Source organism: Macrobrachium nipponense, chromosome 25 (assembly GCF_015104395.2).
Source record: "Macrobrachium nipponense isolate FS-2020 chromosome 25, ASM1510439v2, whole genome shotgun sequence".
Classification (NCBI taxonomy): Eukaryota; Metazoa; Arthropoda; class Malacostraca; order Decapoda; family Palaemonidae; genus Macrobrachium; species Macrobrachium nipponense.
The window spans coordinates 62,540,262-62,560,473 of record NC_087214.1 but is presented as its reverse complement, the minus strand read 5'-3'; the positions used below and the strand labels follow the sequence as shown (position 1 = coordinate 62,560,473).

Genomic DNA, 20,212 nt, shown 5'->3' with positions numbered 1-20,212 from the left:
CCCGGATGCCACTTTCAGAGTCCAGCCCGGATGCCACTTGCAGAGTCCAGCCCGGATGCCACTTGCAGAGTCCAGCCCGGATGCCACTTTCAGAGTCCAGCCCGGATGCCACTTGCAGAGTCCAGCCCGGATGCCACTTGCAGAGTCCAGCCCGGATGCCACTTTCAGAGTCCAGCCCAGACGCCACTGGCTTTCGTCAATTGTGTAAGAGACTGAAAAAGCAGTCAAAAACCAAGAATTCACTGACTAGCCATTGCGTACTGTGCTTCCTCTTTGTAGCTGACTGTACGGAATTAACAATAGTGCCTTATAACTGAATATTCTTTCAGCATTCAAGTCCTTTCATCATCATCTTTAATAAATACATCTTTATTACCCTCGACAAGAAAGTCACATTTTTGGTTATGATTTTTTCAGTTTATTTGTTTATTAGGGACTTTGCAAGAGGTTGTGTGTATGTCTTACATATCAGACTATGAGAATAATAGGAATGTGATTTTGGTGGGTGGTGGGGGGGGGGGGGGGGGCGAGATAAAGGAACTTTAAGCACTGTCCTTCTCTCGAGTACCCGGCCGCAACTATGACCCAGACCTGGGCACGGCAAAAAGCATGGCACCCAAAGCCCCATCCACATGGTCGAGCTTTGCCCGACCAACTTTGTTTGATGTAACGTCAGAGGAGGGAAAAGTCAGAACCTTATCTGCTGTCTCTCCACTTTTGACGTCACATCGAACAGTTCGTCGAGCAAAGCCTTAATCTCAGTTCCACTTACTTCACAGCCTGTCTTTGCGGAGACTGATATCATGTCTTTCCAAAAGGTGGCCATGAATCAGCTTTTATTTGGTCAAATCATGAATATTGTCGGCATTGGTTCCGATTCACTGAATCCCTCAATAATATTCAATATTCATATTTCATGGTTTCGGAAATATGTACTTTTCTCATGCTTATATATTATATATATATATATATATATATATATATATATATATATATATATAGTATATATATATATATATATATATATATATATATATATATGTATATGTATGATATATATACATATATATATATATATATATATATATATATATATATATATATCATATATATATATATATATTATATATATAGTATATATATATATATATATATATATATATATATATATATATATATATATATATATATATCTATTATATATATATATAACATACATATATATATATATATATATATATATATATATATAATATAGATATAGATGTTTAGGACACACTACCCTCCACCAAGAAGGACTTGGTTTGATTTCCAGACCAGGCAGAACCAATCAAGTACAATCCATTAAAACCCATTTTAATGGATCCACTGTAGTGGATCGGAAGAAAAACTGGAAGGAGTTTATATATATATATATATATACTACATATATATATATATATATATATATATCTATTATATATATATATATATATGTCTGGATGTCTGGTTGCATATGTTTGTATAGAGGCGGAGAGGGAGAGAGAGAGAGAGAGAGAGAGAGAGAGAAATTAACTAGACATTGGTATCATCATGCATAGTTGAGAAAAAAACGCGAACGCGGCTAGAAAGATAAAAAGAAAAATATTTTTTGTCCCTTTCTTGCATTATAAATAAACAAATGAATCGTGTAAGAAAAATGTATTGTCAATATATATCGCGACACCCAACTGCCTCACTATCTCTGACGAACACGGACATCTCAAAAACAAAAAAATGATGAGTGAATATAATAATTCTAAGCGTGAAAACCAGCTAGACGACGCCGACCGAGCGAGATCTTAGCGAAAACAAACTCCGGAACGCCTTGACGGCAACACCGCTGCTGTTGCGGTGTACAATAACCTCCCTCAAGTCGTCGAATTTTGCTTCATTTCCAAAGAGTCTAGGGAGAAGCACTCCTCCTGCAGGGTGATCCCGGGGAGCACAATGTCTCCGTTATCCTCCGGGGACGAATTCAAGGGCGTGTTGCCCGACGATGATAGGGTCTGTACTACAGGCTCTTCGACGGTCTGCTGCGGCGGGTTGGCAGCGGCGGCAGCGGCAGCAGCAACAGCGGCTGCGGCTGCAACACTGCTGGAAGCTGCCAGCTCCTCGCACTCGTCGAAGGAGTCATCGGATATGCGGACGCTCTTCTTCCGCAGCCTCGGGATGTCCGAAGCCCTGCGCCCAGCGTCGTGGTGCGGCGGGGAGAGCGGCGAGGCTCCTAGACTCAGGGCATGGCGCACCATGGATGCCCCCGCGGAGCAGCCGGCGGCAGCGGCTGCCGCTATGAGCGCGGGCGTGGCGCTGCCGAGGGAGTTCTGGCGGAGCGACGAGAGCCGCCGGCGGTTGCCGAAGGTGGCAATCTGCTGCTCCTTGGACATGTACGAGACGGTCGAGTGGGACCTCTGGGACCGGGGCGTGCCGCTGACCTCCTCGCCATCCTCGCTGGTGAAGAGGTCGGTGGTTTTGCGCGGGAAATCGATAGACCGACGCGGGAAGGAGGGCACGGCCTCTTTAGGAAAGCATGAACTAAGTGCGGCCGAGGCGGCCGGTTTCTTACCCTGACGCACGAACATCTGGTTGACGTCGAGCAGGATGTCGCAGCCCTCAACGATCATGCGCTCAATGGCCAGGTTCTTGCGGATGTTCTCTGTCTCGCTCACCTGTAGGGGGGAGAAAGGAGGGAAGATGGCTTCAGTATATAGACTTGTGCGTGTGTATACAGTATGTATGTAGTAGTGCATTTATAGACTGTCATACTTGTATGTACAAACTTCACTAATCAAGATTCTCATTCGTTCTAATTCGCCTTCAGAGAGTATGAAATTGCACACTTATCCAAAGAATTGTCTTAGAATTCATTGAGAATTAAACTAACATAAGCATTACACATCCCTTAACATCATTGTCCTAAAAGCTTAAGTTCATCAAAAGGCCCCTTCAAGCGATATTTTCAGTGTCAAAGGATTTTTAACATCATTGTAACTGTTGAATATTACAACAAAGCTTTTTTGATTTTCACGCAGGGTTCATGGAAAGTTGCCGTGTATGGAGCTGTTAACTGATTGCTTAAGAGCTGACGGGCATCACTCTAAAATGGAAAGCCAAAAGTAAGTATATACTGATATTCAAAGAGGTGTACAATCCTTTTTCACTTAGCAGAGAATCTAAGTGTCTCTTAATGAACAAATAATTGAAAAGATTCATTCCTATGAAACTATTGTCTCTTGCATCTGTGCTCATTAACAATCGAGGTGGATAGTCCGAATTCCAGTCTAAAGGATTGTTATTAAGTATATCAGAATGCTGAAAATGGAAATCAACATTTCAAATAAAATTAAGGTTAGTTTCGTTAGCTAATGAGAAAACACTGCTGAAAAAAAAAAATACTTATTTCCTGAGAAACTTGGAAAGAGCTAGTTACCCTCCTCGTCACGGCACTTTTAGAAAGGACTTATTGCTTAGTTCTCTGGACTGGTCCACCAAACCAGTAGGTTCCTTAGTGCAACTGCAAAGTTGTCCTCCTGTTCCACCTTTTGAATCTTTTTACTTTCAATTTCCCTCTCAGAGCTGAATGACCTCATTGTTCCTAGTGCTTGGGCTTTTGACAAAACTCTATATATGCCATTCCATTCCATTCCATTCCATGAAGTATAAACTGCCAAGAAATGTTCAAGAACACTCATGAAATGGTTCAGTAACTAGACCACCTAGAAGCACTCACGAGTACTCACCTCATCGTGCATCTGCCTCGAGAGATCTTCCAGCTCCAGCCTGGCATGATCCAGGCTCTTCCTCTCCACGTGATTGTGGGGAGTGTGGGCCAGAAGCTCGTGCAAAGTGATGATGTAACGTGGGACCTGGAAAGAGCAAAAATATATGTATATGGAAGGAGTTGATCACTTGCCATAAATGCTATGATACTGTTGGCGAGGTGTGGCTCAGTGACTGACCAGGATACATAAGATTTGTATGGACGAGTGGTATTGATTGTTTCTCTAGATTAAGGTGTAGTGGTAAAAGTGACATGATAAATTACAAATGCATTTCTTTACATAATATATCAAAGGAGTTGTAAGATAGGTTTTGATGGGTAAAGTAAAACAGATGACAGAGGGATTGCTAGGGTAAGAAAAGTGTTGAAATGACTGCTGTACACACTGATTTCATAGTTATCATAGATAAATCAATCCCATTTTACCTGATGCATGGGGTAGGTAAGGAATGTCTCCAGCGTCCTTCCTTGGAGACTTGGCTTGTTCTCGAGTCGATTCAGGAAAGCCCCAAAGTGCTGGTTCTGCTTGCATTCTGCCAAGACTTGCAGGCTGTAGTGGTGGTTCCTGACATACTCTTGGTAGATACTCAGCATTGGCAAGAGCATGTCGAACAGGTCACCTGCAAGGGAGGAAATGCCAATTATTGATCTCTGATGTCAAAAATGTAAGGTGAGCTGTTCATCTGAAAATGGATGATTTTTTATCGTTGAGGTTCTATTCCAAGATTAATGGTAAAATTTGTAGCTTGAAACGAATGACGATGGTCCATTTTCCTAAAAGTTGGTACGAGGGTAACTGAATTTGAACTGTCACACTTTGTTCTTCAAAATGCGTCGTTTACGTTTGTGCATTGAATATAACAATATAATCAATTCTTTCTCCACAACCCTACCTGAGGCATTGCAAATTTCTGCAATTTGGCCCGTGATGATGCCTATTTCTCAAGCATATTCACTTTGAAGTCACTTTACAGCTCAGGGAAAATCCTACGTTGTGCGTCACGAAGTTTGGCAAAGATTGGTTCAGAAGAGCCAACTGCCTTAGTTGCTTTCAGCTGCAAATCAAGGCATCCTCTGTTTACCTTTGCCAGACACTTAGAAATGGATATTTGTAGCATCAAAATGGTATCTGTGGTAGAAAATGAAAAGTGGCATTGTTGGATAACCTTGACGAACCTTGATGGGGTCCTTTTTTCCTACTACATGGTTGACAAAAAGGAAACTCCAAAGCCACGAAGGATTTCTATCCGACACTGTTCTGAAAACTGAGTAAGCAACAACTTTTTGACGGGTACTTTATTTAAGCATCTGAAAGCAACAATAAAATTCACTTGAGATGTCACATGATCTGCCCATATGGCTTACTGCAGCGGCAAGAGGAGACTTAAAAAAAACACAGATTGGAGAACAAATTATTTGAGAAATCCACATACAGTTTTGGAGGTCAGGCTCCCTCTTCGGTGTGGAGACACTAAAACCCATCTGGATTAGTGTCTCCACACTGAAGAGAACCATGGGACTTTGAAACTGCATGTGGATTTCTTAAATATCGTATTTTTTTCAAGTTCATCAATTTTTGTTAGACTAAGAAAAAGCCACAAACATATCTGAAGTTATTTCTTGCTTGGCATAAAGCCAGTCTTCAAAAGAATCATCCTCACAGATTCAATCATCTTAGAGTGAATTGAATGTTTCATGAAAATTATTCAGGATTTTCTGCAGAGGTTGTTTCTAGAGCTTTAATAAATGTTCTTCCCTTGAAGAGACTTTGTGTATCTTACCCTGTATACTTGGAAAACATGGGAAGGACTAAGTTAATCCACTAAAGGCAAGGTCAGGGCCTTACTGAAACAACTTCAAGTCGCCACGTCAATTAGGTTTATGAAAATACAAACTTTTGTAACATTTCATATGCGCCAGATCACAGCAGTTGTATATCTGTTGCAGATGTACCAGTTATAGCATACATTGTAGGCCTATACACGAGGAATTTCAAAAGTGCAAAAAGGAAGAAGGACATACTTTATAGAAAAAGATGGGTCACTTAGCATGGTTAGTGTCGTGACAAGTTCTGAAAATAAAGAGCGATGACTGATCCAGAGCAGAAACCCTCAAAAGTGCTCCACTTAATAATGTTTCTTAGTTTTGCAGAGCATACATACTTATGATGAATAGAGACCACTTGAAGCTTGGACATTGCCACATGGGACGTCACCAATGGCCTCCACGTGGGCAACCCTGAGGTAAGTGTTGGTGTGAGGCAAACTCAACCTGAGGAGCAGAAGTAACAACGCTTTCCACCAAATTTTAACCCTTGATCTTGGGGTATACACAAACAATGAAGGGTTATCAGTTTCAGGGGGAACTGATAACCTTTCATTGCTTGTATATACCCCAAGATCAAGAGTTAAAATTTGGTGGTAAGCATTATTACTGCTGCTTCTCAGAGTGAAAAAGGTTCAACATTCAAAAATTTCTAGTTTCACAATTGTTTGAAGAGTCATTCGTGTCACTGTATCATTTTTCCTCTTTCATTGCCACAATGCTTCCAAAAGACATGATGTATTTCTGCATGTGAAGTAGGTGGAGTGTGTATTGTTGATCTAGGTGCGAGACAGACTTCAGAAAAAAAGCACTGTAAGGACAATGAATCTCGGGTAGTTGGAGATAAAAAAGAAACAACGCAAAGCTCAGCATATGAAGACCGCCCTTCCAAGAGACATCATCAATAATTCTCATTACTCCTGATTGGACTGTGCTACTTCCAGAGTTTCCAAGAAAATAATCCAGATTGTTCCCAAGATGTTCTTTGATCACTGGAGGACATGCTTGATGATAATTTCCTTTTGCCCAGAGTGTACGTAGCTCGGATATACAAATACTAGAACAGAATACCTGCTATGGAGCCTTAAAACATCACTCGGGAAAGCCCTCCTAAAAAAACAAAGAAATTGAGACTACCAGGACGTAAGATTATACACAGGTGATGCGATAAAAAGTAAAAAGTTACTTTTGTCGTCATGAGCACAAAAAAGATCCCAACTATGCCTCTTTCACGCGTACAGTTAGCAGAGAAGTTGGTAGTTCTCAGAACAAGCTTTTGGTGCCCAAACGACCATTTTTTCACTGATCCTGCATATCTTACCTAATTTGCTAATGATTTGGCAAGCACTGGATCATTTACTTGGCTTACTAAATGAGCCCACTTTGTTGCGCTGACGTCAAAAGTTGAAAAATGGAGTGAATCATCTGTGTGGCAAGCTGTGATGTAATATGTACAAGATACTTTGTCCACAGTAAAGTTTCATAGTAAGAAAGACACTATAATGACATGTATTCTATCCATAGTCTATTCACTTCACACAGCATGCATATACCTCTGTACACAGACTATGATACACTGTGCAAAAATAATCACTTGCCTAAAAACTCATGTCACAGGTAAAAGGACAGTACAGGCATGATGGTCATCTCTGATTTCAACTAGAGTATTTTCCACAGTGTGAGATGTGTGTAGATTCGTTTGACAGAAATAGTTTGGTTATATTTCACAATTTAATAAATCCGTATTTAAATGGCGATAGTATTTCACACTTTTCACAACCCGAACATACCATTTCCCGATGTTATTTGGAGAACAAACCGCAGCTAGATTTTAAACTAGAGTACCTTGATGTCCCCTAAAACAACTATAACAAAACCTCATTCTATACGCTGTCTGTGACGTGATCGGGGTATTAAAGGTTAATTCCAGAAACAAGGTTGATTCGCAGCAATAAAAGTAAGCATCAGTAGATTACAACCCTATAGGATATACTGCTGAAGTCAGAGAATTCTATCGACTGGAAGCGAATCATTTGAAAGAGTGAGATCAAAACGGTTGATCCCTGAGTTTGAAACTTCGACATCTGATTGGTTTGAGAGAGAGTAATTATGCTCGACTTTGAGACTGTATGGTGGTCATTAATTATTACCAGTGTTGAACAAAACAGTACTTGACCCCTGTAATCTATGCCCTTTTCTAGATGAATGAACCATAATCTGTGAATTATATGGTTTCCAGACGAATTCTGATTTCACACACTTTCCTCTGTGAAATTCCTTTAGCTTCAAGACTTGTTTTTATCCCGGTCTATCTCCCTCTAGCATATTTCTTTTGATGTCACGATGCCAGCGAACTTTAAGCCAGTCCGTCAATCTTTAGTTCATGATGGGACACAGCTGAAACATATTTATCAAATAACCTGCTTCCAGTTCTACTTTCGAATAGATTTCCCCTTGGATTGGTTGTTGGTGGCTCATATCAGCTGTGTCTAACCAGTTCCCAGTCTCGCCAGTGTTTTGTTATAGCTACCAGGGTGCATCCCCTTATGTTTCATTGCTGAGGTCAGCATCTTTTGGAGAGGAGTTGGTTGAGTAGTTTCATCTCCCATATTACAGCTTCTTTTCTGTAAATTAAACAATTACGCCTGATGGTAATGCCATAGGTGAATTCAATTATTCAAATAGCCTAATGTTCTTTTCCTATTAATGAATTCTTTCCAAACCTAAAGTTATCTGATAAATAAGAGTAATTTTTTTTATATCACTTATTGACAAGACTTAGTCTAAGCAATATAGCTGGACAACACTCCTTTCACTTCTATTTCAGATCACCTCTTTGTAGCTACAGTTTTTGACAAGTGTTTGTTGTACCAAAAAAGTAAGCCCTCCATTCGAAGCATTTTCAATTCCAAGAGACGCTGATAATACGATAGGAAAAAGCAGCAAAGGGATAGAGTTAATCATATATCATACCTGCCAAACTAACCTTGCCTAACATAATCTAACCCTGTATAACCCAGCCTAGCTAAGACAACTTCAGCCGAATGAGCTGAAAGTCTTCTTCATTTTCTCAAGCAATTGTGTCCCAGCGTACTGCAAGGCATATTCTTGCACACTTACTATGCTAGTGTCATCAGCTTCTGGGCCTGTCAGTTCAAGGAGTAATTTCTTTTTTAATATCTAAGGACTGTATTTTGCTGTTTCTGTATCTGTCACTGTCCAGTCATAGCACAGTGACATTTTTAGAATTACATTTTTTTTCATTCCTCCTCACTGATTCTGTTTTGTTTACTTCAACTGACGGAGTACCTGCTCACGAAGTGCTGGAACTCCAGCACCCAGTCTTCTCCAGTTTTAGAGGTGCCACTCTGCTATGGCAACCTTTCTTGTTGGACCTCCTTCCCACCAGTTTTATCAAGTCCAGTTGTATTATTTAAAGTCATTTCTCTTATGACGTTTTTGTCGTTATCCAACAATTGCTGCAAATTGCTATATGAAGTGGGGTTAGAGGACACTCAATTTTTCATTTCGTTTGGTTTCCTCTTCATTAACCTGATCTTCATCCAAATGATGATGTTGCTCAAAGAGATTTCTGCAGAGCTCATCTACTGCATAAGAATCTGGTTCACAGAAATAACAGTAGACAGATTCCTTTTTTTTGGGTTGTTCGTTTGGACAGGTCCGTCCGTGGAGCCACTGCAATGTGCCCGTCTATGGCTTTCTTGACTGTGTCATTATCGCAGCAAAAGTTTCACTTTCAGGCTCACCAGGATGTTAAAGGGAACCGGGGTACCTTCGTATATTACTGAAGGAGATGCATTTTGTGCAGTTTTCACATGAGAAACTGAAAGTTGTCACTTTCTGAAGCTTATTGTTATAAGGGACATTTTATCAATGCCGACAACACTGCTCAGAGATTCTGGACTAACATGCAGGTCCAAGCCTTGAGATAAGAGGAGGGTTGATATTGCAACTAACCTTAGCAGAGTGGTGCAACTAGCAATGCGTCCCGGCAAGGCCCAAAAGTCCCACCAGCATAAGGACATTTCTCAGAATTGGCCAAAGTGACCTTTTATGAAGGTATGCGGCAGCGTTGCCATTCTGGATAACAGTCTTTCTCCCTGCTCTAACCTAATCCAACTTAACCCAACTTGGCATAACCTATCATCTCCTTACGTGAGTATATCGGCGTAAGATTAAAACTGACGATAACTTTCATAACATTGAACTTTTATGAACATACACACACATAGTATATTATTGTTCTCCTTTGCAGGTACCCCATACAATTAAGCTTGCTTATTTAGTCTTTCCTAAGTTATTTAGCAAAATCGAGTTTTGGAATTAGTTCGAATCGTATAAATCACAGGAATTCATGTTATTTGTTGAAATGCAGTACTACCTAGATGAAATGCAGGGCCTTGATGAAAATGGCTATCTATGACTGCTCTTCTTATGTGTCTAGACTGACACACAGAAAGAAGTGTCACAGTTGTGTTCCATGTGAAATGTAACAGACACTTGAATGGAAGAGTTCACAGGTGTGTAAAAACTTGAAATGTGCTACAGCTAGCGACAAAAAAGGCTGTCATGCAAAACAACAACACTGCCATACCTTCATTTGCAATTGTTTTTGCCTTTACAGATATCAACATCCTCCGCAACAATCAGCTTCTAAGGAGTGATAACTATCGTACTATGCATACTGCAAAAATCATACAAAATGCATCACATTTAGTAACACAAAATATTGACAGAGTCAGTAATAAACAAGGTAACAGTGACTGGAACTAGTGCAAAACTACTCCTCTTCTACTTTAACTTTGACGGGACACCTACCAAAACCGATCCGCAATCCTTCGGCTGCATGGCACGTTTGGTGCAAAAGAAAGAATATGTAGAGCCTTCATATGTAATTCATAGGCCCCTCATACATGAATTATTTTAGTTAGAACACCAAGTGGTCCTCCTTTTTACAAAATTAGCAAAAAAAATTAATCTCTGAGATAAGACTAGAGGAAATACAAATGGTCTTTAACAACTGCTTGTAAGAAACATGCACCAACTGAGATTAGATTTAAACAAGAAAAAAAATGTCAGCTGTGTTAGCTAAATTGTTAATAAATAGAGGCTTGGATGTGGCAATAGTTAATACAATCAACACGAAAAGGCAAATGTGAGTATTGCATGAGCAAAACATGAATGTGCTAATAATTACCCCTTTGTCTGTTTTCTTGTTCGTTCATTTGTCTGTTTGTCTGACTGTCCACAAAATATCAGAAATTTATGGTTGGATCTCAATTAAACCTTTTTAGGAGGGTGGGCTGTGGGTCAAGAAAAGCTGTTGTTAGATTTTAGGGCAAGGGAGGAGACTCACAGGGGTAGGATTCTTTAATACTGAGCTTGGAGGAGGCATGAGCACTTTCAGTGCCACCCAGCTAGAACCTGAATCTTTCTTGATGTCAGAGTGAGTGAGAGACGAGGCAATAGCACTGGGTAGTTCACATTCTGGTGGCCTTCGACACTTTTGTTATCCTTTCTGTAAGTGCGGAATAGCTCGTATCTCTACAGAGGCTAGCAGTATGCAAAAGTACCCCAATATTGCGTAGTAGCGCGATGAAAATTAGGAGGATTCTTTTAGAAGGATGCCAAGATAGCATGTCTTCATTGAAAAATAACCTTTCAGTATCAAATGCACAGAGAGCAGATACCGGTTATCCAGTGGGTCAGTTGTGAGCAACTTTGCTTCAAGGATACAATACTGCATAAATCCATACATTAGTCTTCATAGGTTATACATTATACAGTACAGTTTACAAATAAGGATCAAACAAATGTTATACAGCAAACAATGAAACTTACCTGATGCTGTGGATATGACTACTGTCTCCATTTTTTGAAAAAGCTGAGTTTCATCAACACGTGACGTCAGTGATGGAATCGTATATTTAACTGCTTGCGACCAGGTTTCAAATTTGATTAAGAAGGCACCACTATGCTTCTGTGCCAGATGGGGATTTGATGAAGTCAGTATGACAAGGACACTAAACACTTCAAGTACAGGATTCTAGTCAACTTATAGCAAAGGGAAAACTAGTGACAAGAAGCCTGGAGCACTTCTTTAACAAATGGACAAATAGGAATTTAAATGCCACGACTCCATCCACAAAATAATAGCTCATACGCTCATACCTCTCTCGAGCTCTCTCCAAGCAAGCACTCTTCTCATAAGTTAGGAAGCAAGCACAAGTGCACACTCACAAAGAAATTAGTGGAAATGAGATGCAACTGTTTAATTACAACACGCCATTAATGAATGAATGAGCTAAATGAAGCAGGGATAGTGGTAGCGGTGGTCATGATGGTGACGCTGATGGTTGGTTGTCTGAGCTTACACAACAAAGCCTCTTAAGAAATTGGACATCTGTGGCTGGGATGTTTCTTCTTGAGATGGCAGGCAGTCCCAGGTTTACGTCGGTCTCGGCTTATGTCATCCTGAGCTCCTGGCACCTTTCAAATGTATTCGTAAAATAATCTGTTCCAGGTTACAGCAAATGTTCCAAGGTTACGCTGATCCAGTCTTGCTGCACGCTGTAAGCGACGGAAAATTACTTGTACATTCTTTGAGGATATTGTACAAGATCAAGGAGGCACACGTCACCAGAAGCAAGGTAAATACATTGACAATTTTTTAATACTGTGTCCCAGCTCGCATCACTTTCCAGCTTACGTCGCACTTCGGCAACGGAACCCCGGACGTAACCCTGGGACTGCCTGTATTATGACATTGTCAGTAAATTCCTTCTCTTTAATTGCATGCCATTGATATTATGATATCGTTAGTGAAATTCTTCTCTTTTTACTGCATGTCTTTGAAGAGTCGTGATGATGCTATAATTTGTAGATCCTGTGAGTCATACTAAATGCTTCGGCTAAAACATTCACGCTTGGTTTTGGTATGCTAATTCTTCTTTGAAGCTTGCCACATGTGTCTTAACTCGTCTTCATCTTCATTATAGATGTCTTTCTTCCACCCACCTTCAGATCACCAAACCCTCTACTCCCACCTGCTAGTCATTGCTAGATGAATCAATCTTAAAGGTACGTAAATCATTCGCTCCTTCTGGTCGGATATTTACACAGTATCTATCTACAATAGTTCCTAGTTTCCTATCTTGGTAGGTTGATAGTTAACAACATTGAGTAAATGAGCAGTGTTGCCATCTTCCAGACTCACGCCACTTTTTTTTGTTTTTGCTCCATAGAACCTCAAGACGTTTTGTGCACCTGTTTCCATTACTGGCCTGTAATTCCAGAATCAACCCAGAGTGAAGAGGTTGGGTCAAAGGCATACTGTGGTGCAAGTAGGTGGGAGATACAAAACATAGCACCTTTTGGGCTAAACTTACACAAATGCCCAGACACATTATCCAGAACTGAACGTAATAAAAAGAAGGCCTTTACCTGCAAGATATTTTCAAACTGGCAAAACCAAACGAAGGAAGGCACTTTGGTTGCTCATGGTTTTGCACAAATATCCAATACTGAAAAACCTGGCCTTGTCCTTTTAACCCCATGGCTTGTAAAAGATTTCATATTAAACTAGTCCGTCAAAAGCATGGGCACAAGTAGCAATGTTAGACCACTGTTTTCAGTTTCCAGCCACAGAAGCATGGTCTCCTGAACGCCCTGCATGACACCTCTTCTCCCAATAGAGCAATTTCATCCCTATTCAGAACTTGCTCTAGTAAACGTACTTCATTGTCTATGAACCTTACAGGCTATTCTATGGAATCTTAAGCTATTTTGCGCTCAGCTAAGCTGATCTTTCTGCTTGGCCGTCATTTCCCTACATTTCACATTGTGAAATAATTTTCAAAAACTGAAATGTTCTCAGGCATAATCACATACCGAGTTCTGAGATCTTTTCCTACAGTATCTATTCGTTCGTTTTCTTTAATGTATTTTAAATAACTCATTTGTATCACGCTGGTACAGTACTACAGTTTATACAAATGTTTACTTGCGTGGATTGTTGTATGTGTCGACGCTATCGTCAACCGTTTTTTTAAATGATTTTTTACTAAAATTCTCCTGAGAAGACTTCCAAACAAAATGGTCATGGAAAAGCGGAGCAAACTGCATATATGTATATATGTATATATATATATATATATATATATATATATATATATATATATATAATATATATATATAATATATATATATATATATATATATATATAGATGTATAACTGAATCACGAAAGTTAGGAACGTGATAAATCCATAAATAAAGATATATGCCACGAAGGAAAAATAAACGAAGGAGGATCTGGAAGATCTTTCGACATTAAACGTCCTTTACTGAGCAGAGACTGACATGAATACGGGAAAAGACAATACAAGAAGATTCATATAACTGACAGATAGGGATTATAAAGAGATTAGTACCTAGAATCCGACACACCTGGAAGATGAGAAACCTTCCCAAACAAGCATAAACAATGGGTGCAATTAAAGGTTTAAGACAATCATCTCAGATACAATTTCCAGACAATTAAAGGATTATAGGTGACAGCTATTCAGAACTTGGTAAACAAAACCATATTCACAATACATGTCAGACATACATTACAACAAAAATAATAACTCTAAGGCAACTGATTTTTATCTAAGTCAGTAATTATATCTTTGAGGTCATTCTTAAACATGTTACAGATACAAGGGTCTAAATGAAAAAGGCCACGACTAACATTGAAATTACAATGAAAAGTAAGTTGTATTAAAGCAGATTCTAAAAGATTTCGTGATAAGACATCTCTTGACCTTGCAATTACTGAACTATCAACCCAATTTATTCGGTGGTTGTTTTCACTTAAATGAAGGAATATTGCATTAGATTTTTGCCCAGTTTTTACAGAATATTTATGCTGGCTTAGCCTTACTTCTAAGCCTTTGCTAGACTGTCCGAGATAAAATGAGGGACAATCCATACATGGAATTTTATATATTATGTTGTTGCTTTCTCTGGGGCCATTTTTTATTAACATTCCTCTTAGTGTGTTATTATAGGAAAAAACAAGTTTGACATTAAAAGCTTTTAACAATGATTTAATGGTTTCAAATCCGTTAAAATAAGGCAAACTGAGAATGTTCTTAGATTTTTCTTTCTGCATGTTACTTACAGTATAAAACTTTTTGTGGGCTTTATTATAACAAATGTCTAATATATGTGAAGGATAGCATAAATCTTTCCCTATTTTTCTTATGTATTCAATTTCTTGATCCAAATATTGTGGACTGACAATGCGCAATGCTTGTAAAAACATAGAGGAAAAAATTGATATTTTTATGTTGAGATGGTGGCCTGAGAAGAAATGAACATAAGTTAAGTTGTTGGTCGGTTTCCTATAAATATTAAGATATTCTAAAATAGAGTCTATAAGGACTTTAGTAAAAAGAGAACATACATAAATTAAACAAAATTGCTCTTTGCCCTACTGATAGATTCGTTAGTTTTGATGTATGTTCTCTTTTTACTAAAGTCCCTATAGACTCTATTTTAGAATATCTTAGTAATGAACTAACTCAGCATTAATTACCTCTACCTATAAGTCACATTATTTCACTCACGAGTTTGTGCATTTGTGATTGTGAGTTTATATTCAATGGTGAATTTTGTCAACAAATATTTGGCATGGCAATAGGAAATCCTTTATCACCATTACTCTCAAACCTGTACATGGATTTCTTTGAAAAACGCTACTTACCTAATATCATTTATATTCCTATAAAGTGGTATCGTTATGTTGATGACTGTTTAGCTGTTCTTCCTGTCGGTATTGATGTAAATGATTTACTCTCTAAATTAAATAACCAGGTACCATCGATTAAGTTTACTCTAGAATTAGAAAAAGACAATTGCCTCCCTTTCTTAGATGTTTTGATACATAGAGAACCATTTCAATGTAAATTCAGTATTTATAGGAAACCGACCAACAACTTAACATATGTTCATTTCTTCTCAGGCCACCATCTTAACATAAAAATATCAATTTTTTCCTCTATGTTTTTACGAGCATTGCGCATTGTCAGTCCACAATATTTGGATCAAGAAATTGAATACATAAGAAAAATAGGGAAAGATTTATGCTATCCTTCACATATATTAGACATTTGTTATAATAAAGCCCACAAAAGGTTTTATACTGTAAGTAACATGCAGAAAGAAAAATCTAAGAACATTCTCAGTTTGCCTTATTTTAACGGATTTGAAACCATTAAATCATTGTTAAAAGCTTTTAATGTCAAACTTGTTTTTTCCTATAATAACACACTAAGAGGAATGTTAATAAAAAATGGCCCCAGAGAAAGCAACAACATAATATATAAAATTCCATGTATGGATTGTCCCTCATTTTATCTCGGACAGTCTAGCAAAGGCTTAGAAGTAAGGCTAAGCCAGCATAAATATTCTGTAAAAACTGGGCAAAAATCTAATGCAATATTCCTTCATTTAAGTGAAAACAACCACCGAATAAATTGGGTTGATAGTTCAGTAATTGCAAGGTCAAGAGATGTCTTATCACGAAATCTTTTAGAATCTGCTTTAATACAACTTACTTTTCATTGTAATTTCAATGTTAGTCGTGGCCTTTTTCATTTAGACCCTTGTATCTGTAACATGTTTAAGAATGACCTCAAAGATATAATTACTGACTTAGATAAAAATCAGTTGCCTTAGAGTTATTATTTTTGTTGTAATGTATGTCTGACATGTATTGTGAATATGGTTTTTTTTACCAAGTTCTGAATAGCTGTCACCTATAATCCTTTAATTGTCTGGATATTGTATCTGAGATGATTGTCTTAAACCTTTAATTGCACCCTTTGTTTATGCTTGTTTGGGAAGGTTTCTCATCTTCCAGGTGTGTCAGATTCTAGGTACTAATCTCTTTATAATCCCTATCTGTCAGTTATACGAATCTTCTTGTATTATCTTTTCCCGTATTTATGTCAGTCTCTGCTCAGTAAAGGACGTTTAACGTCGAAAGATCTTCCAGATCCTCCTTCGTTTATTTTTCCTTCGTGGCATATATCTTTATTTATATATGTAGGTATATATAATATATATATATATATATATATATATATATATAGATATATATATAGATCTATATATATATGTATATGTATATATAATATATATATATATTAAATATATAATATATTATGTATACTTATAAGTGTATATGTATATATATATATAATTATATAGTATATATATATATATATATATATATATATTATATATATATTTTAGACTCGTATCATTGACCCACCCTAGAAGTTAGTGGCAATGCCTCAGTATAATCAATTGTGTCCCCGAATGGTGCCCAGTGCACTATATGCCTCCTTACAGACAGACCGAGAAATGTTCAAAGAGAGCGTGATACAATATAGTACAGAACAACGTTACAGAACGGTATAGACAGAGAGATGGATGGATGGATGGGTGGATGGATAGGGGGGCGGAGTCAAGGATTTTAGTCGAACTGTCAGAACATATCAACTGTCTCCAGTTGCTTGAGGATACATTCGTCTCTTCTCAGGAAAGAGCTCGTGAGACATGCTATATAAAAAAAAAAGAAGAATTGAGGGGGGTCCTTTTTAGTCGTGGAAACTGGCACATGCTTCGTCTTAGACAGCCCAAAGCCGAGGAGGAGAAGAAGAATTCAAATCGACGGACGAAAAACCAGGAGGTTGGATTTGTGATCGACCAGCTGCTACTTACCGAGAACTAGAGTGGGCCAACTTTCCATCCTTGCCGAAAGTCCTTTCAAGAAGATCTGGTGGAGGAAGAGCAGCGTTTCAGAGTTGAGGAATATGCTGTTAACATCCTCATGACTGCACGGAGGCTTCTTGCTGGAAGCAGCCATCTTGAAGGGTCGCAGAAAGCAGGATACTAAGAGATTGAGTTGCTCCACGTACTCCTCCTCTGCCTCGACCATTCGGAAAACCAAGCTGCAAGGAGAAGTATAAGTGTGTGTAACATTATTACTGTATAAAATGATGAGAACTCCTTATTCTATCTGCAATGGAGATGTGGCTGTAATTTAAATTATTTGTGCTCACAAAATCACCCAACCCTTTACTGACTGGGTCCATCCCTCATCTTATAGTGTGACCTGTTGTCACCTGCACCAAACATCAAGGTTTATCTCAAGTGACAAGTCATGATTTCTTGGCATTTGAGGGACATCAACCCTACCCTCAACTCGCCTATTTTCCTCTATGCTTTTGGCTGGCGCATAGGGGTTAATGTAACTAAGCTTGAGTTGAACCTTACCTGTTCCTCTTCCTCATACTCTCGGCATGAGGAGACCTTATGTACTCCTCCACAATCTGCTTCCAACGCCTCCGGCACAGCCAACCCCTGAAGAAGCTCTGAACCTTTTTGATCTTCTTGATTTCCTCAGAGTCTTCTGGAAGGTCTTCAAGTCTCCTGGATGGGACCACTCGCCACTCCTTCTTCAAAGAGCATAGCTGCAGAAAATCAGGGGAAGATTGCTTTACAGTAAAAAGGCATTACTCATCTTCTCAGAGCTAGGTTGTCTGCAGTATTATTAATTTGCTTTATAGCAGTATGGCAGCCACTATCTGTAAATTTATGAGATATAATCTAATTACATGGAAAAACAAACAGTCTGCAGAAGAAATACTGTAACAGTAAACATGCCACTCACTTCTGCCCGGAGTTTCTTGATCTCTGATGTGAGTTCTTCGCACTGCTGGGTGTACTGCCACTTGGCCGTCTTCTCGCTCTCGACGATCTGTAGCAGGTGGAGGTGTTTCTGTTCCAGCTCTTCCTTCTGCAGCAGGAGTTTGTTGAATGAGGCCTGCCTAATGACCTCCATCCAGGCCTTGCCATCGCTTTCGGTCTCTGCCCGCAGGTCATACTGCCTCTGGTTCTCCCGGCGATAAGTGATTGCAAAGCAAAACTGTTTGGAATTTAAAGGTTAGTTTTCTAGGTGGTTTCAGTTCATCATTATCAAGTATTTTCATCTTTTCTCTGGTGAAGAAGTAACCATTTAGCACTTCCTTTAGCCTACTATTTTGATTTACTGATGTAGCAAAGGGATATAGCCACAACTTTTTACATTTTGGGAGGTGACCCAAGAGTACATTTAGGCCATGTTTTAGCATCCTGCTGACCAAATTTTGAACCAAGTAGCCAATGTCTTTTCTTCATTCTAAGCGATGTCGAAGTTATGTTCTGGTGTTCTCTTGACTTAAATATACATGCATGACATTACACAACTGATTCAAAGTCGGTTCCAAAATGCTAAAAGATTCCAGTAAATGTTTGCTTGTGACACTGCCTTCACAGAACAGAACAGAATAGCTGACATCTGTCACCTTACCTGCTTTTCTGTATCTTTGTTTTTGGTGTTGGTGATCAGTCTCTCGACATAGCAGCCCTCCAGCATAATCACGCCAGAGGGCTTGACACTTGATTCGTTTTCGGAATAGAACAACAGGTTCTTTGCGTTCCCCAGTGATGGCAGGTGAAAACAAGGAAAAAGGGATTTTAGACGTTACTCTCTGACACCACACCGTTAAAAATTCACCAAATTTCTACCAACTGAAACCTCACTCTTGTTGCTGTTCACGGATAAGTATGCAAGTTCATCTGAACTTTCTGATGTAAAGTACACATGCAAGTTTATCCTGATGCAATTTCTTGTGACGTCATTGTACAAGAAATAATACTCTAGCTTGTCTTTCTCTCCTGGAAATTTATAGTATTATTTTTATGTAGCCAGAATCTACAGGCATTTGAAACTAGCCATAAGTAAACTTTTTCCCATTTAGTCTCCGCTGTCAACATAAAGCTTGATTAAAAAGAAAAATATAAGTAAAAAGGAAAAACAATCATGTTTAACCATGTTTGTATTTGAAATAAATTCTGATTCAGAATTCCAGTTTTTCCACATTGCTAAAGAAAAACTACTTCTTACGTGTCCAAACTAGGTAAGAATGTTCCTCAAGTGACTCTACCAATAGCTACACAGACATATAAAGAGGAACTGAATAGTGATGGATGTCCAATTTACTAGTAAATAAAGACACCAAAAGAAGAATATCAGGATTAGAAGGAAGAAGGTTTAGAAGTAGTTTGAACTCTATAAGTGGAAGGTAGAAGAAAGATTAGTAAAAGCGATCCTGGAAGAAGAATTGAGAAGTGAGCAAGTGAGGACAAAAAGGCTATGGATGGTGACAAGTCTGCAAAGAGTTGGACTTAGAGTGAAGAAAGCCCTTACAACAACAACACAATGTAAAAGGAGGTCATAAACGACTGAAAGACAGGTACAGATAAGCTAACTACTCATAGTGAAATGGTCGCGTTGTATCACTCAAAACTCTTCTAGATGCTAATGTGTCTTAATGTATTTTGTCTTTTCTTCTACGGTCAACTACCATTCAAGCAGTGCCATCTAATTTAGATGCCATTTTTCTCCTTCTTAAAGGACTTCGGTCTATCCAACTTACAACGGTGATACATGGTTTGGAAGTGATGGCTGTC

The 20,212-nt window shown here is 38.7% G+C and overlaps 1 protein-coding gene across 2 annotated transcripts in view; it reads right to left on the bottom strand.

Annotated features, from left to right (window-relative positions):
* LOC135199442 (ras-specific guanine nucleotide-releasing factor 2-like) overlaps window positions 1–20,212 on the bottom strand; it is a 57,251-nt gene that overhangs the window by 22,351 nt on the left and 14,688 nt on the right. Inside the window, exons 3-10 of one of the 2 annotated variants that reach the window (XM_064227481.1) lie at window positions 19,050–19,169; window positions 18,372–18,626; window positions 17,975–18,171; window positions 17,420–17,649; window positions 10,463–10,486; window positions 4,226–4,419; window positions 3,759–3,884; window positions 2,585–2,687 (exon numbers count right to left, since the gene is read on the bottom strand). In XM_064227481.1, the coding sequence (XP_064083551.1) occupies window positions 2,585–2,687; window positions 3,759–3,884; window positions 4,226–4,419; window positions 10,463–10,486; window positions 17,420–17,649; window positions 17,975–18,171; window positions 18,372–18,626; window positions 19,050–19,169 (1,249 nt within the window). The remainder of the gene's footprint in view (window positions 1–2,584; window positions 2,688–3,758; window positions 3,885–4,225; window positions 4,420–10,462; window positions 10,487–17,419; window positions 17,650–17,974; window positions 18,172–18,371; window positions 18,627–19,049; window positions 19,170–20,212) is intronic. The other variant, XM_064227482.1, reaches the window with a different exon arrangement.